The sequence below is a fragment of the Tiliqua scincoides genome, chromosome 2 (assembly GCF_035046505.1).
Source record: "Tiliqua scincoides isolate rTilSci1 chromosome 2, rTilSci1.hap2, whole genome shotgun sequence".
In the NCBI taxonomy this organism is placed as follows: Eukaryota; Metazoa; Chordata; class Lepidosauria; order Squamata; family Scincidae; genus Tiliqua; species Tiliqua scincoides.
In genome coordinates, this window is record NC_089822.1 from 120,189,784 (window position 1) to 120,207,294 (window position 17,511).

Below are 17,511 nucleotides of genomic sequence, written 5' to 3' on the forward strand. Positions count from 1 at the left end.
AAGGCATCACTGTATGAATTGACACTGGGTAAGTAAAAGTACTTTAGCTATAGAATGGATGTATGTCAAAACCAGCTTTAGGACTGCATTTTCATTCTTGTGTATTTCTTTTAATGGAACCAGGGCCCAAACTTCTGCAACTTTCCCGTGCCAATGCAACCACAATGCAGCCTCAAGGTAAAGGGACAAACATTCCCTGACCTTGAGAAAACCCCCGTGACTGACCACCCCCTGCAGGTTGCAGCGCACACGCTGTTGCCATGACCGCATAAGCACTGGAAAGTTGGATAGGATGGGGCCTCCAGTTATTCTGAAGCCTTTGTAGAACTCAAGTCCCTTCCTGTTGCATTAAGAAATACATTTAGACTTAGTGAAATGTAAAGAGAATCTCGCAGCTGAAGCACAAAATGATGACTGGAGGAGCACTGATAGCAGTGAACTGAGAGGACTGAGAAAGTGGAAAGAGAAATAATGTTGAAGTGCCATAGAATGCATGCATGCAGACCCCTGATTCATGGCAGAATTGTGGTGTGGGGTAGGGCAAATGCCTCTCTATCCCCACAATGGTCCCGATCCAGATCATGGTCCTACAAGTGTGCTATTTACATTCGGAAAAACAAATATGCCCAGCAATTGACATACATAATATCATCAAGTAACATATGGCACAATCCTAACCCGTGCTGGAGCAGGCAAGCCAGCCCGCCCTCCCCCTGCCCAGCAACGCCCACTCCCCACACCCCCCACACCTACCTTTGCCACTTATGTTGGCACGCTCATGCCGACACAAGCGTTGGCGCGGGAGCCGCGGTGGAGGCTTCTGCCTCTGTCCGTGTGTCAGCGCATCTGAATGCGCCAACGCAGCTCCCGCCTAAGGAGGTGCAAACGTGCTTTACAGCATGTTTGTTACCCTCCAGGGCCACCTATGCCGGCATAACTGCCGGTTAGGATTGCGCCCTCAGTGACATAAATAATAACATCTGCGCAGTAGAACTTTTGGATCTGTAAGAATGAAAGGAGGCTTTGATTTTAAATTGAATAAAAGTATGCCACAGTTAGTGGTAGTTTGGTTAATACTAATTTTAGGCTAATGAGTAAAGAAAACACAACTCTGGTTATAACAGTTCTTTAGTATCCAAGTTATTGGATAGGGAATTCTCCTCTTCCCTCTCCCCCCAACAAATAATAGGCGAGATTGTACAGGTGGAAACAGTAACATCACAATCCTATGCATGACTACTCAAAATTAAGAACCATTGTGTTTCTTCAGACTTATCCCAGGAAAGTGTGGATAGAAGTTAATTAGTACCCTGACTAGGAACCTGATGGAGCAAGAGAGATGGCTGCTCATCCATGGAAAGAGTTAGAAGTGCAGCTAAATTTCACCTACACTGAAATTTTCACATGAATTTGGAGACACCTGCCCAAATAAAATATCTGAGAAGTGATAGGAGAACAAGAACAGAATCATATCTGCAAGAGTAGCACAATTTCACTCCCCCTCATTCTTTTTGCGTCTTGAGCCTGCTTCAGATATCCCCACTTCACATCCAGCAACTGGGAGAGGGCAGCAGGCTTGTTGTGTCTGCTGGATATAAGCTGCTCCCCTCTGCTGGATGCAGAGAGGGATAACTGCACTGCTCATGATCCACCCTGCTGGTCTTATCCCACTGCAGTCACACATTTGAAATTGGCAAAAGGCAGAAATGGAAGGAGCAGAGAGGGTTCCTCTACATGATTTGGAAAGGTCAGGGTTTCAAATGACATGGAAGAACCCCCTGAATGTTCAGTCCCATCCCTTACTGATAAATGGCAAGTGCCTGATCTCCAGGCAAAGTGGCCAGCAGAATGTGTCAGAACTTAGATTTGCTGAGTGTGTGCCCGCGAAGGGGGCATATCTTTTGGTTTTGTTAAAAGCCTTTTGATTTAATCTGGGTTCTAGTTTTCCTTCGGAGAAAGCACTGGAGGTCTAGGGTGCCCTTCCATAATTTGAATATGACTTGAGTAGGCAGAATCATAAAAGAGATCATAGCCATTTATTTACAACTAGGCATGCTTGAGCTTATTGATTTCAATGAATCCAATATCTAGCTCAGAAATAGTTTGTGTGTCTACTCAGAATTATCCTCCATTGGATTCGGTAGGGTTTACTCTCAGGTAAGAGTGTATAGGATTGTAGTCTAGCAACCCAATCCAACATAAATCCCTCTGCGGTGATGTTGCAGGGCATTTTTGGCTGGAGGTTTCTTTGGGGTAAGGGGACATTTGTCCGCTTGTCCCAGCAGAAGCTCCATCAGCCACAAGGGACCAACTGAGATCTGTGCCAGCGATATCACTGGTGCAAGTCCACGTTGATCTGTGTAGACAGATCAGGCCCAAGAATGGGTTTTGGATATAGAGCACAATAGCGCTGCCAGTCTTGTCCCCCTTCTGGGTCCAATCTGCCCACACCTCACCCCCTTTGCCACTCTGTTCCACCATCCCCCATCCCATTCAACCCCCTTTCTGCCCTCCTTCTGCCTGTCCTTTCCCCCTTCTGGGTCCAATCTGCTCACACCGCACCCCCTTTGCCACTCTGTTCCACCATCCCCCATCCCATTCAACCCCCTTTCTGCCCTCCTTCCGCCTCTGTGCTGGACCTACTTGCTCCAGCGGGCCTCCTGACAACTGCTGGTGCCAGGGGGAAGGCTTACAGCATCTTTGTAACTGAATGGACATTCTGCCTGTGCAGAACCTTCTTAGAATTGGGCCATACATGTGATTATTTCAGCCAGAATAATGTGCATAACGGTCCCTTCTATAGCATCCATTGCACTTCAACATGCTTCATTTTATGATGGATGGTGGAGAGAATTAAAACATTTCAACTATTTAGGCATCAGCAGCACTTTCAAACCTTTTTCAGTGCCACGTCTAAACAGTTTGTTCTATTTTTCCTTGCAGAAGAGACCCAGCAGAGAACGTAATGGGAGCTTCAAATAGGACAAGGGTGACTGAATTCATTTTAATTGGGTTATCACAACACCCAAGAGCTCAGGCTGTGTTCTTTGGTCTCCTCTTGGTGGCTTACCTCATCAGCTTTCTTGGCAATGGGCTCCTCATCCTGCTGAGTATCGCTGACCCACGGCTTCATACCCCCATGTATTTCTTCCTCTGTGTCCTCTCCGCAATAGACCTCATCCTCACCAGCAATATAATTCCTGAGGTGTTGGCCAACTGCTTTATTCCCAGACCCACAATCTCCTTGTCCAGATGCTTGGCCCAGATGTACATTGGTCTATTACTCATTGTAGCCGAATGCATTCTCCTTGCTATCATGGCATACGACCGCTTTGCAGCCATATGCCAACCTCTACATTACATGCAGATCATGAGTTGGAGATTATGCATTTCTCTAGTGATTGCGTCTCTGTCTTTCTCCTTCCTGATGACTCTGATCACAGTGGTGTTGCAGCCTACTGACTTCTGTGGCCAACACATCATCAACCACTTTGGATGTGAGCTGGAGTCTTTCCTCAAGCTCGCCTGCTCTGACACGCATATTAGTGAGATTTTCATGCATGTTTCCAGTCTCTTTATCCTAATACCACCCTTTGGTTTCACTGTTGTCACTTATGGGCGCATAGGTCTGGCTGTGCTGCGTATCAATTCAACGCAGGGACGCAAGAAAGCGTTCTCCACCTGTAGCTCTCACCTCACAGTGGTGAGTATCTTTTATGGCACAATCATGATCATGTACTTGCAGCCCCAAGAAAAGTCTGTTTCTGACAAGGGAAAGGTAATATCTATTGCATACTGGGCTCTAACTCCCATGCTGAACCCTCTGATCTACAGCTTGAGGAACAGAGATGTGAAGGGGGCATTCTGGAAACTGCTTGGAAGGAAATTGTCAGAGTAAAGTAGCATGCACTCCACTTACGTGGCACAGGGGCTCAACATTGGTAATATCTGATGGTGTTCATTTGATACATGAGGTAGTGGCAAAAGTTATGGCTTCTGTCCCCAGTGTGAGGTCATTTTAGTCAAGATTAACTTTCTTATCCAGAAATTCTTTTGGTTTAGAAAATGGGATAGTCAGGAGTGACTGCTACACTAGCACCTACTTATGTTTTTGAAAGGAATGGCTTGATTGTTCCTTGGAAAATGTTTGCCCTCTTGTGAGTTTTTTTGCTTTAAATAATAAAAAAAAAGACCAGCTCCGTAATGAGTACACTTGTCATCTGGGATCTTTGCATTCATTGGTAAGAATGCAGCAAAGGTAAGACAGGTTTATTTCTTACTGAGTTACTAGATAGATAAGACACTGACTGCAAATGTGTCCTGTTAGACAGAGGCAGCAGTTTCCCAGTGGTGTCACTAGGGTTCAGGTCACCCGGTGTGGAATGCCAGCGTGTCAACCCCCATGCAGTGGGTGAGGCAACACCCCAAGTGCTGGGCGTGGTGATATACCATTGCCCCACCCCCATTGGTTTTTTGGCTGTACCTTTTGATAGAACAAAGATTGAACACATTCTGCATGAAATTACGCATCGATTGATATGTAACATGATGGTGTTAGTCCTCCAAACTCTGATTTTAGTGATTTTGGTCACTAGTGGCATCACACTCCCCCCAGGGTGTCAACTTACTAACACTTTATTGCAGCTGTTCTCAAACTTTTAACACTGGGACCCACTTTTTAGAATGACAGTCTTTCCAAGACTCACCAGAAGTGATGTCATGGTGGAAGTGACATCATCAGGCAAATTAAAATAAATAAGAATAAATAATTAAAGTAAAACAAATAAATAAGCGGAAGCCAGCCCTGTTCTGCCACATGAATTTCCTCTGTAGCCTACTTGCAATAACACCCCCCTCCAAAATCAGTAAGGTTTTCAGCCCTGCCCAGTGCCCAATTCAATTTAAGAACTACTGTTTGAACAATAGCAGCCAACAGAGTACCCCCCCCCCCCCCACAAAAGGAGGCAGGAGGAAAAAGGGGAATGGCTAAAAAGGAATGGGGATTTTAATTTTTAATCAATTTTTGGAGACAAAGCCATCTTTGCTTTTCTCTCTTTTTTGGAGGGGGAGGAAAAAGAGAAAGGTTAAGATACTGGGTTAAACTGACACAGACCCCAAGCCTATGTAGGTCTACTCAGATGTAAGCCCCATTTGAGTCAATGGGGCTTACTCCCAGGAAAGTGTGGAAAGGATTGCAGCCATACCCAGCAAGATTACAACTCAAAGTAGATGGGGGCTGCTCACACACATACACCCAACATGCAGATGCCACCGCTGTTCCCCCAGGCAAGACGGAGGAATGCAGGCTGGGGCATTTGGACACTAAGAGCAGGCTGGAATCCAAGTGGAGGACTTACTCTTCCCTCCCGCTTTGAAGCCTGCCAGGAGCCCCCCTGTGCTGATGAGATGCAGCACCTCCGCACTCTTCTCTCCTCCAGCCTTGACCAATCCCAGGATGCCCAGGTGAGGGGCACACTGGGAAATGTAGTCCTTGGGGCAAGGTTGCACATGGAGAGAGCTCCATGCTGAGATGCGGCACCTCTGCCTGCCCAGTCAGCCTTCTCTCCCACCTCCCCCCACCCTCCCGCTGCCCCACCCAACTTGTTCACAGCTGCAGAAAAGCAGCAAGTCAGCAGGCAGCACTTGCAGTAGAGCAGAGCAGAGCAGCTCAGCATCTCTCCCCTAGATGCCTGGCAATGCCCCTGGAGCCTAGCCACGCCTCCCTAAGGAGGCGGGATGCACAGATAGAATACCTCAGATCTAGACTATGCAATGTAAGCCTAAGTCTTCTTTTCCTCATTGTTGGAGATATTAGTCTGTTCCTTTGGATTTAGGGCTCACCCACTGCAATGGATCTTGGTGTGTTCTTGTGGTTTACAGCCAGGCAGATCCTTCCTGGTTGGGTAAATGTTTGACAGGAGTCAGTAGAAAAAGAATATACGCAGCCAACAACATTACCTAGCAAAGTAAAACCAAGGCCAAGCAGTGCCTGAGTCCATCCTGATCCTAGGCAGACTAGAAAATGAATTTGGACATACAATTTCATGGGATGGGAGTGAAGCTGGTAACCAACAGTTAACAGTTGTGAACCAAGAGCTCTTCTGGACAGCAGAGGGAATGTTGAGCTTGTTGCAGGTTTGACTGGATGATGTTGTGATCAATTTTGGTGATCATTGTCAGGTTTTTGGCATCCCAGGCTTGAGATTGTTATTAGCCAGGATGTGGCAGGAGGTCCTGATATCTGGGCCTGGTGTGAAGCAATCAGCAAGGCAGCACAGCTGATGCAATCAACTGTGCCTGCTGCAGGTGGGAGTCACGTGACTTGGGGAGAGATGAGTACTGAGTCAGGTAGGCTATGGAGGAATGGTGCAATGCACCACTGGACAGCCAATCAGAGTGGGTCACAAGACTGTCTTGTGACTATGAGGTCGCCTTACCCTGATTGGCTGGTCCCAGCATATATGAGGCAAGCACAGACTCCTGGGTGTGGGTTGTTGTGGTGGAGTTTCTGTGTGCCGTGCTGCTGGTTTGTGTACTGATTTTGGACTGCCTTCTCGTGACTGTGACCTGCTGTATCCCTGACATCTAGACCGTTTGACTGACTACTCTTCTGCCTGCTCCGTATACCAATACATGTTTCTGCAACAAACAAGCCTGTGTCTGCTTCTTTGGCTCTGTTTGGGATCGCCTGCTTCTTGTGCTGTCTCCCTATGCTCCGGTGCTGTTCTGCTATCGGGAAAGCAAAGGCTATCCTCCCCTGCTGACCGGACAATCATTGTTTCCCTGAGCTGCCAAAAAAACAACATCACACAAGATCTCTCTTGTTGAGCCTTCGTCTCCCTGGTAGGAAGAATACAAATATTAACTAGAAGAGTTCTTGTGGAAGAACTAACCAGAAGCCAAGCTCTGTTTGCCTATATTGTTAGATTAAGCTACCAAACATAGTATATAACAAATACAAGAAAAACGCTGCTCAAGAAACCTCTCTGTGTGTGTAAATGGGTCCTAAAGGATTGTCTTCCTTTTGGGAGCAAAAGAAGTTGACATCTCAATTATGTTAAAAAAGTATGTTTTTGTCAAATTTTTGTCATTTATTTACTTTTTCATACCCTGTCTTTCTCCCCGAAGGGACCCAAGGCAGAATTTTCTCTTCTATCTGTGAAAACAATCAACTTAAGAGTTATGTCCAGACTGTAGTTTCTATTGCTGTGTCTGGTGTTGTAGCATCAGAACAAGAATTCAGGAAGTGTTCTGGAGAAAGCCAGTTAGAGATGCAGTTTTGGTGCCGCCAACAGGTTGTAAATCTCCCGTGGGCTGCTGAATTCCCTGAACCAAACTTTGGTTCTTTGCAATGCCTCGTGAGAAGGATGACCTGTGCTAGCAGGAATGCCTCTACCTCAAAAGACAGGGGCTGTATGTCCTTCTGCCCAAACAGCCAAGTGCGTTTTGTGTCACCTCAAATTTGGGCAACTGGTGTTGTTCATCATCTGATGCTCAATAAGAGCTAGAAATAATTGATGTGCCGCTTCCAATTAAGTGATAATCCCCATTCTCAGGCATGATTTATGGTATAATTTTGATGCTCCCTTGAATTAGAGAAAGAGATTGGTCAAATAAGCATCCCCCCCCATTAGTGAAATTTTCATTGTAGGCCCTCATGTAGGCTTTGATCTTCCCCTTCTCAGGTAGCCCTAAGATCCTCTAAAGGGGACACTCCTTCCTAAGTGAGAGGAATTGCTTCACTTTCTTGACTTCACCTTCTCCTCTGTTGCAAGAGAATCCTCTTGGAGACTCAGGACCCTCTTGGAGACTCAGGGGAGATTTTAGGGAAATTCTGCTTGTAAACTAAGAGAGGTGTGAAGGTTCAAAAAGGCCCTCCAAGCTCTGTCCGGTTCTGTCTTCTTGACTGATTCTGCCCAGCCCATTACAGGCTGGGTGGAGTCAATCTGGGTGCTCAGCTAGAGGGAAGAAGCACCTTGGCTTCAAAAAATATTGTTACTGTTCAGTGTTTTTAGCACTACTTTTCTTTGGGCATTTGTTACTGCCGTTTTTTTATTGCTGCCTACTCCTGTTTTATTCACTACTACTATATAGGTTGAGTCTCATTATTCATGAAAGTTCTCTTCCCAAAACTCACATGGATGGCAAAAAACGCACTAAAGCAAATCAATTTAAAAAACGAAGTCACTTTGCTCCCCTGATTTAAAAACAGCCTTACTGACCTTTTGAAATGCATACAGAGGCAATCAGTCTCTCTCCAGGAGCTTAGGCTTCACTAGGAGGAAGCAATCCCTCCCTTCACCAGGAGCCCCAATGAGGGAAAGGTATGGTGATAATAGCTGCCATTTAGCCTTCCTTCACATGCTCTGGGGGAAGGGGGGAGTGAAGCCTGGAGAGAGAATGATGGATGGATTGTCAGCTGGGTACCCTCTCTTGCATTATTAAAGGACTGTTTTCCTTTAATTTAAAGCATGGGTTTCCAAACCTTGGCCCGGGAGCCAGAAGCGGCCCGCAGAGTGCCTCTATCCAGCCCACAGTCAGCCTCTGATCCCTGAGAGCCCAGTTGACCGAACACAACCAGAGTTGTGCTTGTGGGGTGGGGGAATGGAAGTCCATTGAAGTGTGTGTGCTTTATTTCTTGGGCTGTGTTGGTGCTTGGAGAAATCCTGGACATTTGAGCCCATTCATTCATTCATTCATTTATTCCAGTCATTCATTTATTCCAGTCATTCATCTAAGTTCCATCTCTAATGTATTTATTTAAATTTTATATTTAATTTTTTTCCCTTGACACCATGCCAGATATTTGATTGTAGGCTCTTCGGCCGAAAAGTTTAGAGACCCCTGATTTAAACGATACTTCTCATCAGTGTTGAGACAGAAAAATCTTTGGATTCCCCCCCCCCCCCCGTGGAAAAATCCATGGATACTTAGGTTATACTTGTTATCACATGGGGAAGGAGCTTGGTACAAGGCATCACTGAAGGTCTTTATTTATTTAAAGCAAAAAAACTCACAAGAGGGCAAACATTTTCCAAGGAACAATCAAGCAGTTCCTTTCAAAAAGATAAATAGGTGCCAGTATAGCAGTCACTCCTGACTATCCCATTTTCAAAACCAAAAGGATTTCTGGATAAGAAAGTTAATCTTGACTAAAGTGACCTCACACTGGGGACAAAAGCTATAATCTGCCACTACCTCATGTAGCAAATGATCACCATCAGATATTACCAGTGTTGAGCCCCAGTGCCACGTAAGTGGAGTGCATGCTTCTTTACTCTGACAATTTCCTTCCAAGCAGTTTCCAGAATGCCCCCTTCACATCTCTGTTCCTCAAGCTGTAGATCAGAGGGTTCAGCATGGGAGTTAAAGCCCCATACGCTACAGTTATTACCTTTTCCTTGTCGGAAACAGGTTTTTCTTGGGGCTTCAAGTACATGATCATGATTGTGCCATAAAAGAGACTGACCACAGCGAGGTGAGAGCTGCAAGTGGCGAAGGCTTTCTTGCGCCCCAGTGTTGAACTGATACGCAGCACAGCCAGGCCTATGCGCCCATATGTGGCAACAATGAAACCAAAGGGTAGTAGTACAACAAAGAGGCTGGAAATTTGCACAAAAAGCTCGCTTGCATGTGTGTCAGAGCAGGCTAGTTTGAGGAAGGACTGCAGCTCACATGCAAAGTGATTGATGATGTGTTGGCCACAGAAGTGAGTGGGCTGCAGCACCACATTGATTAGGGTTATCAGGAAGGAGAGGGACAGAGACACAATCACCAGAGAAATGCATAATCTCCAACTCATGACTTGCATGTAGTGTAGAGGCCGGCATATGGCTGCAAAACGGTCGTATGCCATGACAGCAAGGAGGAAGCACTCCGTTGAGATGAGCAATAGACCAATGTACATCTGGGCCAAGCATCTGGAGAAGGAGATTGTGGGTCTGGGAATAAAGCAGTTAGCCAATGCCTCAGGAACTGTGTTGCTGGTGAAGATGAGGTCTATTGAAGAGAGGACACAGAGGAAGAAATACATGGGGGTATGAAGCTGTGGGTCAGCGATACTCAGCAGGATGAGGAGCCCATTGCCAAGAAAGCTGATGAGGTAAGCCACCAAGAGGAGACCAAAGAACACAGCCTGAGCCCTCGGGTGTTGCGATAACCCGATCAAGATGAACTCTGTCACCATCGTCTCATTTGAAGCTCCCATGGCATTCTGTGCTTTTCCTGGAGGAAAGAATAACGTAGTTGGAGTTGACAGAAAGATCTTAAGAGATGAAGCGCTTCATACTGTATCCTTGTGGGTGTGAGAATCTCTTCCCCCAATTATATTTATAGAGACAACACACTGATGTTTCCTGTAAAATGCAATACGGATCCTTTATGTTAAAATAGGGATATTCATTGTTTGAGAAATTGTGGAGCCCCTTTTCTGAAAAGAATACATCAAAAGTGAATTATGTGATGTTCATAGGATTTGGAAGATTTTTAATTAAGGTCCTAAAAGCCATTTCTGTCGAAGTGCTGCTCTGAATGTTAAGAAGAGCGAAGTTGTTTAGCAAAAGAGTTGGCCTCCTTCATTTCCCTTTTACCACTCTCATTTAACCAATTCTGTTTTGAAAAAAAGTAAGTGAAAGTGAGTAGCTACCTACTGACAACAACAACAACAACAACGATGATGAAGGAGGCTGAAGATGGGAATGCCAGCTGGGTGTGGCAGTAGCTTCAAAGGAGACGAGGCTGGTACGGACGCCTGAAGATAACCCTGGAGAAATCACAGTCCATTACTTGTCCGCCGGACATCAAAACCCTGACCTTGAGCCCCAAAGTACTTATAAAGATTAGTGCCTCTGAGAACGCCCAAATGTGATTTCACATGCCAGTTAGTAAGTAGCCACCACCTTAGCTGCCACCACCCTCTCTAGCTGGATTGGGAGTCATGAAATGAGAACCAGAAATGGAACAAGAAGCAATTGTCTTTTTTATCGTTTTATCAGCATGTATGGATTCTATTGCTGAATGACTTTAAAATACACATTGCCATTTTGAAATGGAGCTTGGTAGAATTCAATACTTCTCGTATACTGTTTCAGTTTGATTCCTGTTATTGTTATTGTTGATATGGAACCCCTCTCCTTTCTACTTAAAAGAGGTTCTATATCCTCAACTGTACAGCTGTAGGCTTTGTCCGAGAACTTGACATCGATGTCTTCCAAATGACTTGGTTCCTCTTGTCCCCCAGTTTCAAATTCAAGACGCACTGACACTTAACAAGCAAAACTAATATTCAAGTGACTGAGAATAAGACTTTCCTGTCTTCTCAAGTGCTCACTTCCCATGATTCTGCATGAGTCAGAAGCGGGCCCAGACCAATGATCCATGCAAGGACTGCAGTCCTAGCCACATGTACCTGACAGTAGGACCCACTGACTGTCGTTAGACATGGACATGACAGGGCTCTACAGCAGGTGACATAGTGCACAATCCTAACCAGGTCTACTCAAAGTAACGCCTATTTTGTTCAACAGGGCTTACTCTCAGGAAAGTGCAGTTAGGATTGCAGCCTTATTCCTTCCTTTATCTCACTGCAAACTCTCATTTTTTTAATGACACAGAGTTTGGGAGAAGCTCCACAAACTTCTGTTTTGCATTTCCGCTGACTAATTCCATCAGAGATTCAGTGGTGTCCATATATATTTCTCTAACTCTCGTAGGCTATAATATAGTCCTATAGGCAATTCCTGGGAGTAAGCCCTTTTGGATCCAATGGGACCTCTGAGTAGACATGCCTAGGATTGTGTTGTTAGACTGTTGGTGAAGATGGAATTTGGGCAAGAACATTTCAAGGCCATTAGAATAGATTAGAAGAAGATACAGTCAGAGTGAAGAGAGCCAGTTACAGTGAAAACCTTTCATGTCAACAGACTCACATTCATCTCTGAGGTCAGGGCATTCAGTCACATCCATTCCACCTTCAGGAATACCACCTTCTGGAATCTTCACATGCAGTCCTTTTTGTGTTTTGCCAACAGAAATGCTGAACCATAACTGTTTCCACCTAAAACTGACAACTTGGAAGCAAAACCTCCAGACGTGCTTTATAGTTATAGAGAAAGTTGTTATGTGGGTCATGATGGAAGATCAGTGCTTCATCCCTTCACAGAAAACAGCTCTCATCATTCCTGGAGACAACAGCTAATGACTTTGCTGGTACTTGTCCCCCTAGTGGTTTACAAGCTCCATCACTACACTAGGTCCTTCTGGAGCATTACAGGTTGACCCACAGGTGTTTCCAAGAACCGGACCTTAATTGAACTCCAAGGAGATCACTTACTGAAGCACTTTTGTTTCAAGGACCAATTATTTTTTCTTCTGCCTAAATCTGTATGAACACTATTGGGAAGGGGAAGGATGGTATCTGAGTCCTAATGTGACTGTTAGACTTTTTATCTTTCTCTCTCCGTTCATTATTTCTCCTCCAACTGACAATATGTCAAACATGGACAAAGTTCTGCTAACCATCATGAGCAACCATCACAGGCACCATCCAAAGACAAGTTCTTTGAAATCTAGTTGGCTGAACAGAGATATTTAATCATGAACTAGTGGATGGTGCTTCCACGAGAGAGGGGTTTAAATCCACCCTGCCAGTCTTCTCCCATGATCCCATGGAAGGTCAATAGACAGAATCGTTGGTGGGGGGTGTCACATGGCAGGTCCTATGTTTTCTTCATCTAAGGCAGGGGTCTCCAAACCCTGGTCCATGGGCCAAATCTGGCCCTCTAGAGGATTTTATCAGGCTTGCACAGTTCCCCAGCCTCTCAGGGCTAAAAATAGCTCAACAGATGCACTTCCAGATTTCCCAGCATGGGTATACACCACATTTAGCCACTAGAGGAGCTGAATGTAATGCAATGTAATGTAATTTTACATTGCATTACATTCCGAACCCCTAGTGGCTAAATGACGTATATACACCCAATATATTCCAGTTCTCCCAGCATCAGTATATACCTCATTCAGCCATTAGAGGTGCTGAATGTAATGAAATGGAATAATGCAATTCTATTATATGAATGTTTTTTTCATTCTTGTTGCAAAATCCGTTCCCCCTCTTTCTCTGCAAGTCAATTTTGCCCTCTGCTCCCCACCTCCTTCCACTTCCACCCACTTATTGTATTCAACCAACCTCTCCACACATCCTTTATCCATGTATTGTTTATACATGGTTTTGACCTTTAAAGCCCTGTACTGCTCTGGGCCAGGCTATCTTAGAGATCGCCTACTCCTGTACAATCCGGCTCGTCCTCTCAGGTCATCAGAAAAGGCCTTTTTGCATCCGCCGCCGCCTAAAGAGGTACGTGGGGCGGCGGCAAGAAATAGGGCCTTCTCAGTAGTGGCACCAACGCTATGGAACTCCCTTCCCCTTGACTTGAGAATGGCTCCCTCCCTCGAGACCTTTCGGCGAGGCCTGAAGACCTTGTTGTTTATTTTTTGTTGTTTATAATGTAATTTTACATTGCATTACATTCCGAACCCCTAGTGGCTAAATGACGTATATACACCCAATATATTCCAGGTCTCCCAGCATCAGTATATACCTCATTCAGCCATTAGAGGTGCTGAATGTAATGAAATGGAATAATGTAATTCTATTATATGAATGTTTTTTCAATCCTGTTGCAAAATCCGTTCCCCCTCTTTCTCTGCAAGTCAATTTTGACCTCTGCTCCCCACCTCCTTCCACTCCCACCCACTTATTGTATTCAACCAACCTCTCCACACATCTTTTCTCCATGTATTGTTTGTTTGTTTGCTTGTTTGTTTGCTTGCTTGCTTGTTTGTTTGTTTTCCGGCCCTTGACACAGTTTCAGATATACAACGCAGTCCTCTTGCCAAAAGGTTTGCCGACCCCTGATCTAAGGTGAACTGCAAAGCAGGTTCTTCAGCTCCCCTGACAAAAAGGTGAAACTGAATGCCAACAGAAACTCATTTTTAATAAGACATTAATTAGGGAAGCCACCGTACCACCTGGTGGCTTGCACCTAGGATACTCTTTTCTGTTGTTTGCTTCACTAATTTACTAGGCCCAGCAGAAGAGGGGGTGAAAGTGGTAGGTAGCCACGACTATCAATCTAGTTTGGGATGAATGAGGCAGATGGAAGGGCATCTGATGAAGAAATCCCCTCCTAAGAGAGCATAGAAACTAATGGTTCTGTTTAAAACCAATCACAAGGGTGAATGTGAACAATTCTAGCAATGGAAAAACCCCATGGGAGTACCAGTGAACATGGCCTAAGTAAGCTAGGGGGTCAAAATATAATTAAGAAAAAGAAATGAAGCCAAAAATGAGGGGTGGAGTGGAATTATTTCAAGCCAACCTGGGGAACAATATCTTGTCCAGCCAAGGAAGGTGGGTACATTCTTAAAAGAGAAAGAAAAGAAGCCCTAACACATCATACTACACAGAGAGAGTTTTGGCAGAATGACGTAGAATGGAAAGGGAAAACAAAGAAATTAATTCCCTTACAGTGCAACCTTAGCCATGTCTACTCAAGTCAGGTGACTTGAATCCAAGTCACAAAAACGTGTGTTTTTTGCTGACTCATGTACACTCGAGTCACATGTGTCAATGACTGCAGCCCTGACTCGAGTCTGAGGCCACTGACTCAGAAACGAGTCCCCATGTGGTCAGACTTGAGACTGTGTCTTGCTTACCTTTTTTGGGGTGTGAAAGAACCTGTGGGGCCATCGTTCAGACCAGGTGAGCAGCAGCAGGAAAATTCTGGCCAAGAGGCAGGGAAGGGTTAATGTTTGGGTTTTGCATCAAGCAGGAGGAGGGAGGGGGGCAGGAGAAAGGGCTCTTGTCCACCTCTGAAGGAACTGATTATCATTGAACAAAGGTTTTATTCCCTGGATGTTCAGTTCAGTTCAGTAAGACCTTTATTGGCATAAAATACAGAGAAAGAACAAAACAAAACAGAAATATACAAAGACAACACAACATAAGCATAAACATCAGTCACTACCCAGAATCCCAGGGCTCTGCCTGGCTATTACCCCAGATAAAAAGGAAGCAACATTATCCAGCGTCTCAGAATCAGGTGTAGAAAGGAGAGACTGAAGCATGATTGAGTCCTCCCAGCCCTGCATCCTAGCCAACAATGGGCCTAGATATTTCTTGCGTGACGCATCATGTAGCGGGCAGTAAAAAAAGGTATGCATTAAAGTCTCAACGCAATCCCTACCACACTTGCATTTCCTCTCTGAGTAGGGGATACCGCTGAACCTGCCCATTAACAAGGCTGATGGAAGAGCGTTACACCTTGCCAGTGTGAAAGCTCTCTGGGCCTGTGGGCACGCCAGGTGGTAAAAGGAGGAGGCCGGTTTCCCAAAACTGACTGGAATATGGAGATGGAGTGGAGAACATGTGGTTCTGGCGGCACTAAACAGCTCTTGTTGTTCGAGATCAAGAATTCTTCCTTTAACGATTCTGTAAGCTGCATCACAGCCAATTCTGCAGTGTCCAGCCCTATTGACTTAATTTTAGTTAGAAGATCAGTGATCTCTATAGGCAGGACTGGATCCGATAATAATTGGTGCATTAGACCAGAGGAGGTAGGGTTAAATAAAATCCTAAACCAAAATTTCAGAAGTCTTAACCATGCAGTAGTCCTTAATCGAATTAACCCCACCTCGAGACACAGAACCGAGTAGGGAACGCACCTGGGTAAGCCCAAAATCTTCCGTAAAAAGGAGGCTTGGATGCGTTCTAGTGGTTGGTTGATAACCTTATACCAGACAGGAGAGCCATAAAGAACCTGGGAAAGAACCTTTCCCTTAAACGGCTCCAGAGCGGCCGGAACATAACCATTGCTGCAGGTGAAAAAGAAACGGGAAATGGCTGAGGAAGCTAGTTTGGATGCGTTCTGCACTGCCTTGTGATGAAAAGTCCAAGTGAGCCTGTAATGGAAGTTGATACCCAGGCACTTGAAATGCTTAACCTGTTCCATTTTGTTGCCATTACAAGACCACTTAAAAGCCTTCCATCTGTTAGCAAATATCATTACCTTAGATTTAGCATAATTGATCTGCAATTTGTTGGTCAAAAAGTACTCTGTGGCGCGCCTGAGCAGACGCTGGATGTGTGAAGGGAGAAGCCGGGGTGGAGGTGGTTCCTAGCCATCAAAGAGAAACTCATGGCTCCAGCAAGGCCATTGAATGATCGGCAGCAGTGGGACTGCTTCTGAGTAGAGCTGCAGAGGATTGGGTCATAATAGTAAGCTTCCCAGCTGCTGCACGTGACCCCCCTCCTTCTTATCACTTCTGTCCCTGCTCTCACGCAGTTTGTCCCACCCCCTCCCACCTTCTGAGGTCAGGCACCTCCCAGTCCCTGCTCCTCCATGCCCTGGTGTGCCTAGTGCCCCTCTGAAGGTATGATGTGAAGGGGGGGGTGACCCATCACTTGGGTTTGTCAGGAACTGATCAGCGCTTTCTGCACTTCTTTTACAGATATGGGAGATATCAGGGGAGTGTTAAATGGGAAACCTCACACACGCACGTGCGCGTGCGCACACTCACACCACCAGGAGCTCCGTTTTTTATGCTGAATCACATCTCACGAGCCGTGGGGACTCGTACAGAGCATTTTTGGGATTATTTCTCGAGTCCCAGGTACAATTCAGTGCACCATTACTTACGAATACCACCCATGGAAAGCAATGGGCCTACTTCTGAGTAAATCAGGTTGCAATTATGTGCTGCACTTATTCATGCTCATTCCTTGTTATTTGTCACTCTGCTATGAACTGAATTGCACACTCCCAGTTACGTGTTATAAGTTATATGGTATACGTTTGTTAACACACCAGGCACCTTAAAGAAGGATTTGATTAATGGTTCTACTGGTATGTTGTTTACAGTGTACTTACTCTGGTAGTGTTTACAAAAAGGTTGTGAAGGCCAGAACTTAAGCAGTTAATGAATAAAAATGTATCTTATGATCTTTTAATATATTTTTAATAAATTAGAGACTGTACAGTTCTTATGAAACAATTATTTGTAGGTTATTTTTCAGGATCTGGCCGTGGGTAAAATCAGACACCCCCCCTTAGTTTTAACCTCCCCCTTCCCCAATTTATCCAACGGTCACAGAAAATTCCACGATTTTGGGTCAAAACCTGCCCTCGACTTCTCTGTGAGATCGACTTAGACTAAACACCTAGGGAAAAATCTTATATTCTTGCATTTTGGACCCCTCAATAGCTGAATTCCCAGTTTGGTAAAAGTTACCAAACATAATGGCTCCGGCTCATTTTGTCCAATCTGAAGCCTTCTTTATACCAGATGACTTTCCAACGTGGACATCGCTCCTGCGTAAGAAACCACAAGCATTGCTCATGCGATGAATGTATGTGGTTTTATGCTGACATGTGTGGAGGAGATGGATGGGAAGCCATGACTGGCAGCAGCATCCCACCACACGTAGCAAAATAGATGCTGGTATTTCAGGAA

General features: G+C 45.1%; 2 protein-coding genes across 2 annotated transcripts; one reads left to right on the forward strand and one right to left on the reverse strand.

Annotated features, from left to right (window-relative positions):
- The first annotated feature begins 2,965 nt into the window (after window positions 1–2,965).
- LOC136638732 (olfactory receptor 13H1-like) lies at window positions 2,966–3,898 on the forward strand. Its single transcript, XM_066612766.1, has one exon. The coding sequence runs from the start codon at window positions 2,966–2,968 to the stop codon at window positions 3,896–3,898; it is 933 nt and encodes a 310-aa protein (XP_066468863.1).
- A 3,665-nt stretch (window positions 3,899–7,563) lies between these two features.
- Window positions 7,564–10,207, reverse strand: LOC136638733 (olfactory receptor 13H1-like). Its single transcript, XM_066612767.1, has 2 exons — window positions 9,300–10,207; window positions 7,564–7,699 (listed from the first exon to the last, which is right to left on the reverse strand). Exons 1-2 carry the CDS (start codon window positions 10,205–10,207, stop codon window positions 7,564–7,566), a joined length of 1,044 nt encoding a protein of 347 aa, XP_066468864.1.
- Window positions 10,208–17,511: the final 7,304 nt, after the last annotated feature.

Bases quoted from the DNA above. Each gene is read 5' to 3' on its own strand.
- LOC136638732 (XM_066612766.1), top strand. From the start codon at position 2,966: ATGGGAGCTTCAAATAGGACAAGGGTGACTGAATTCATTTTAATTGGG.
- LOC136638733 (XM_066612767.1), bottom strand. From the start codon at position 10,207: ATGGGAGCTTCAAATGAGACGATGGTGACAGAGTTCATCTTGATCGGG. The intron at 7,700-9,299 runs GCTTGGAAGGAA...TCCCCTTTAGAG, and splicing joins AAGGGGGCATTCTGGAAACT to GATCTTAGGGCTACCTGAGA.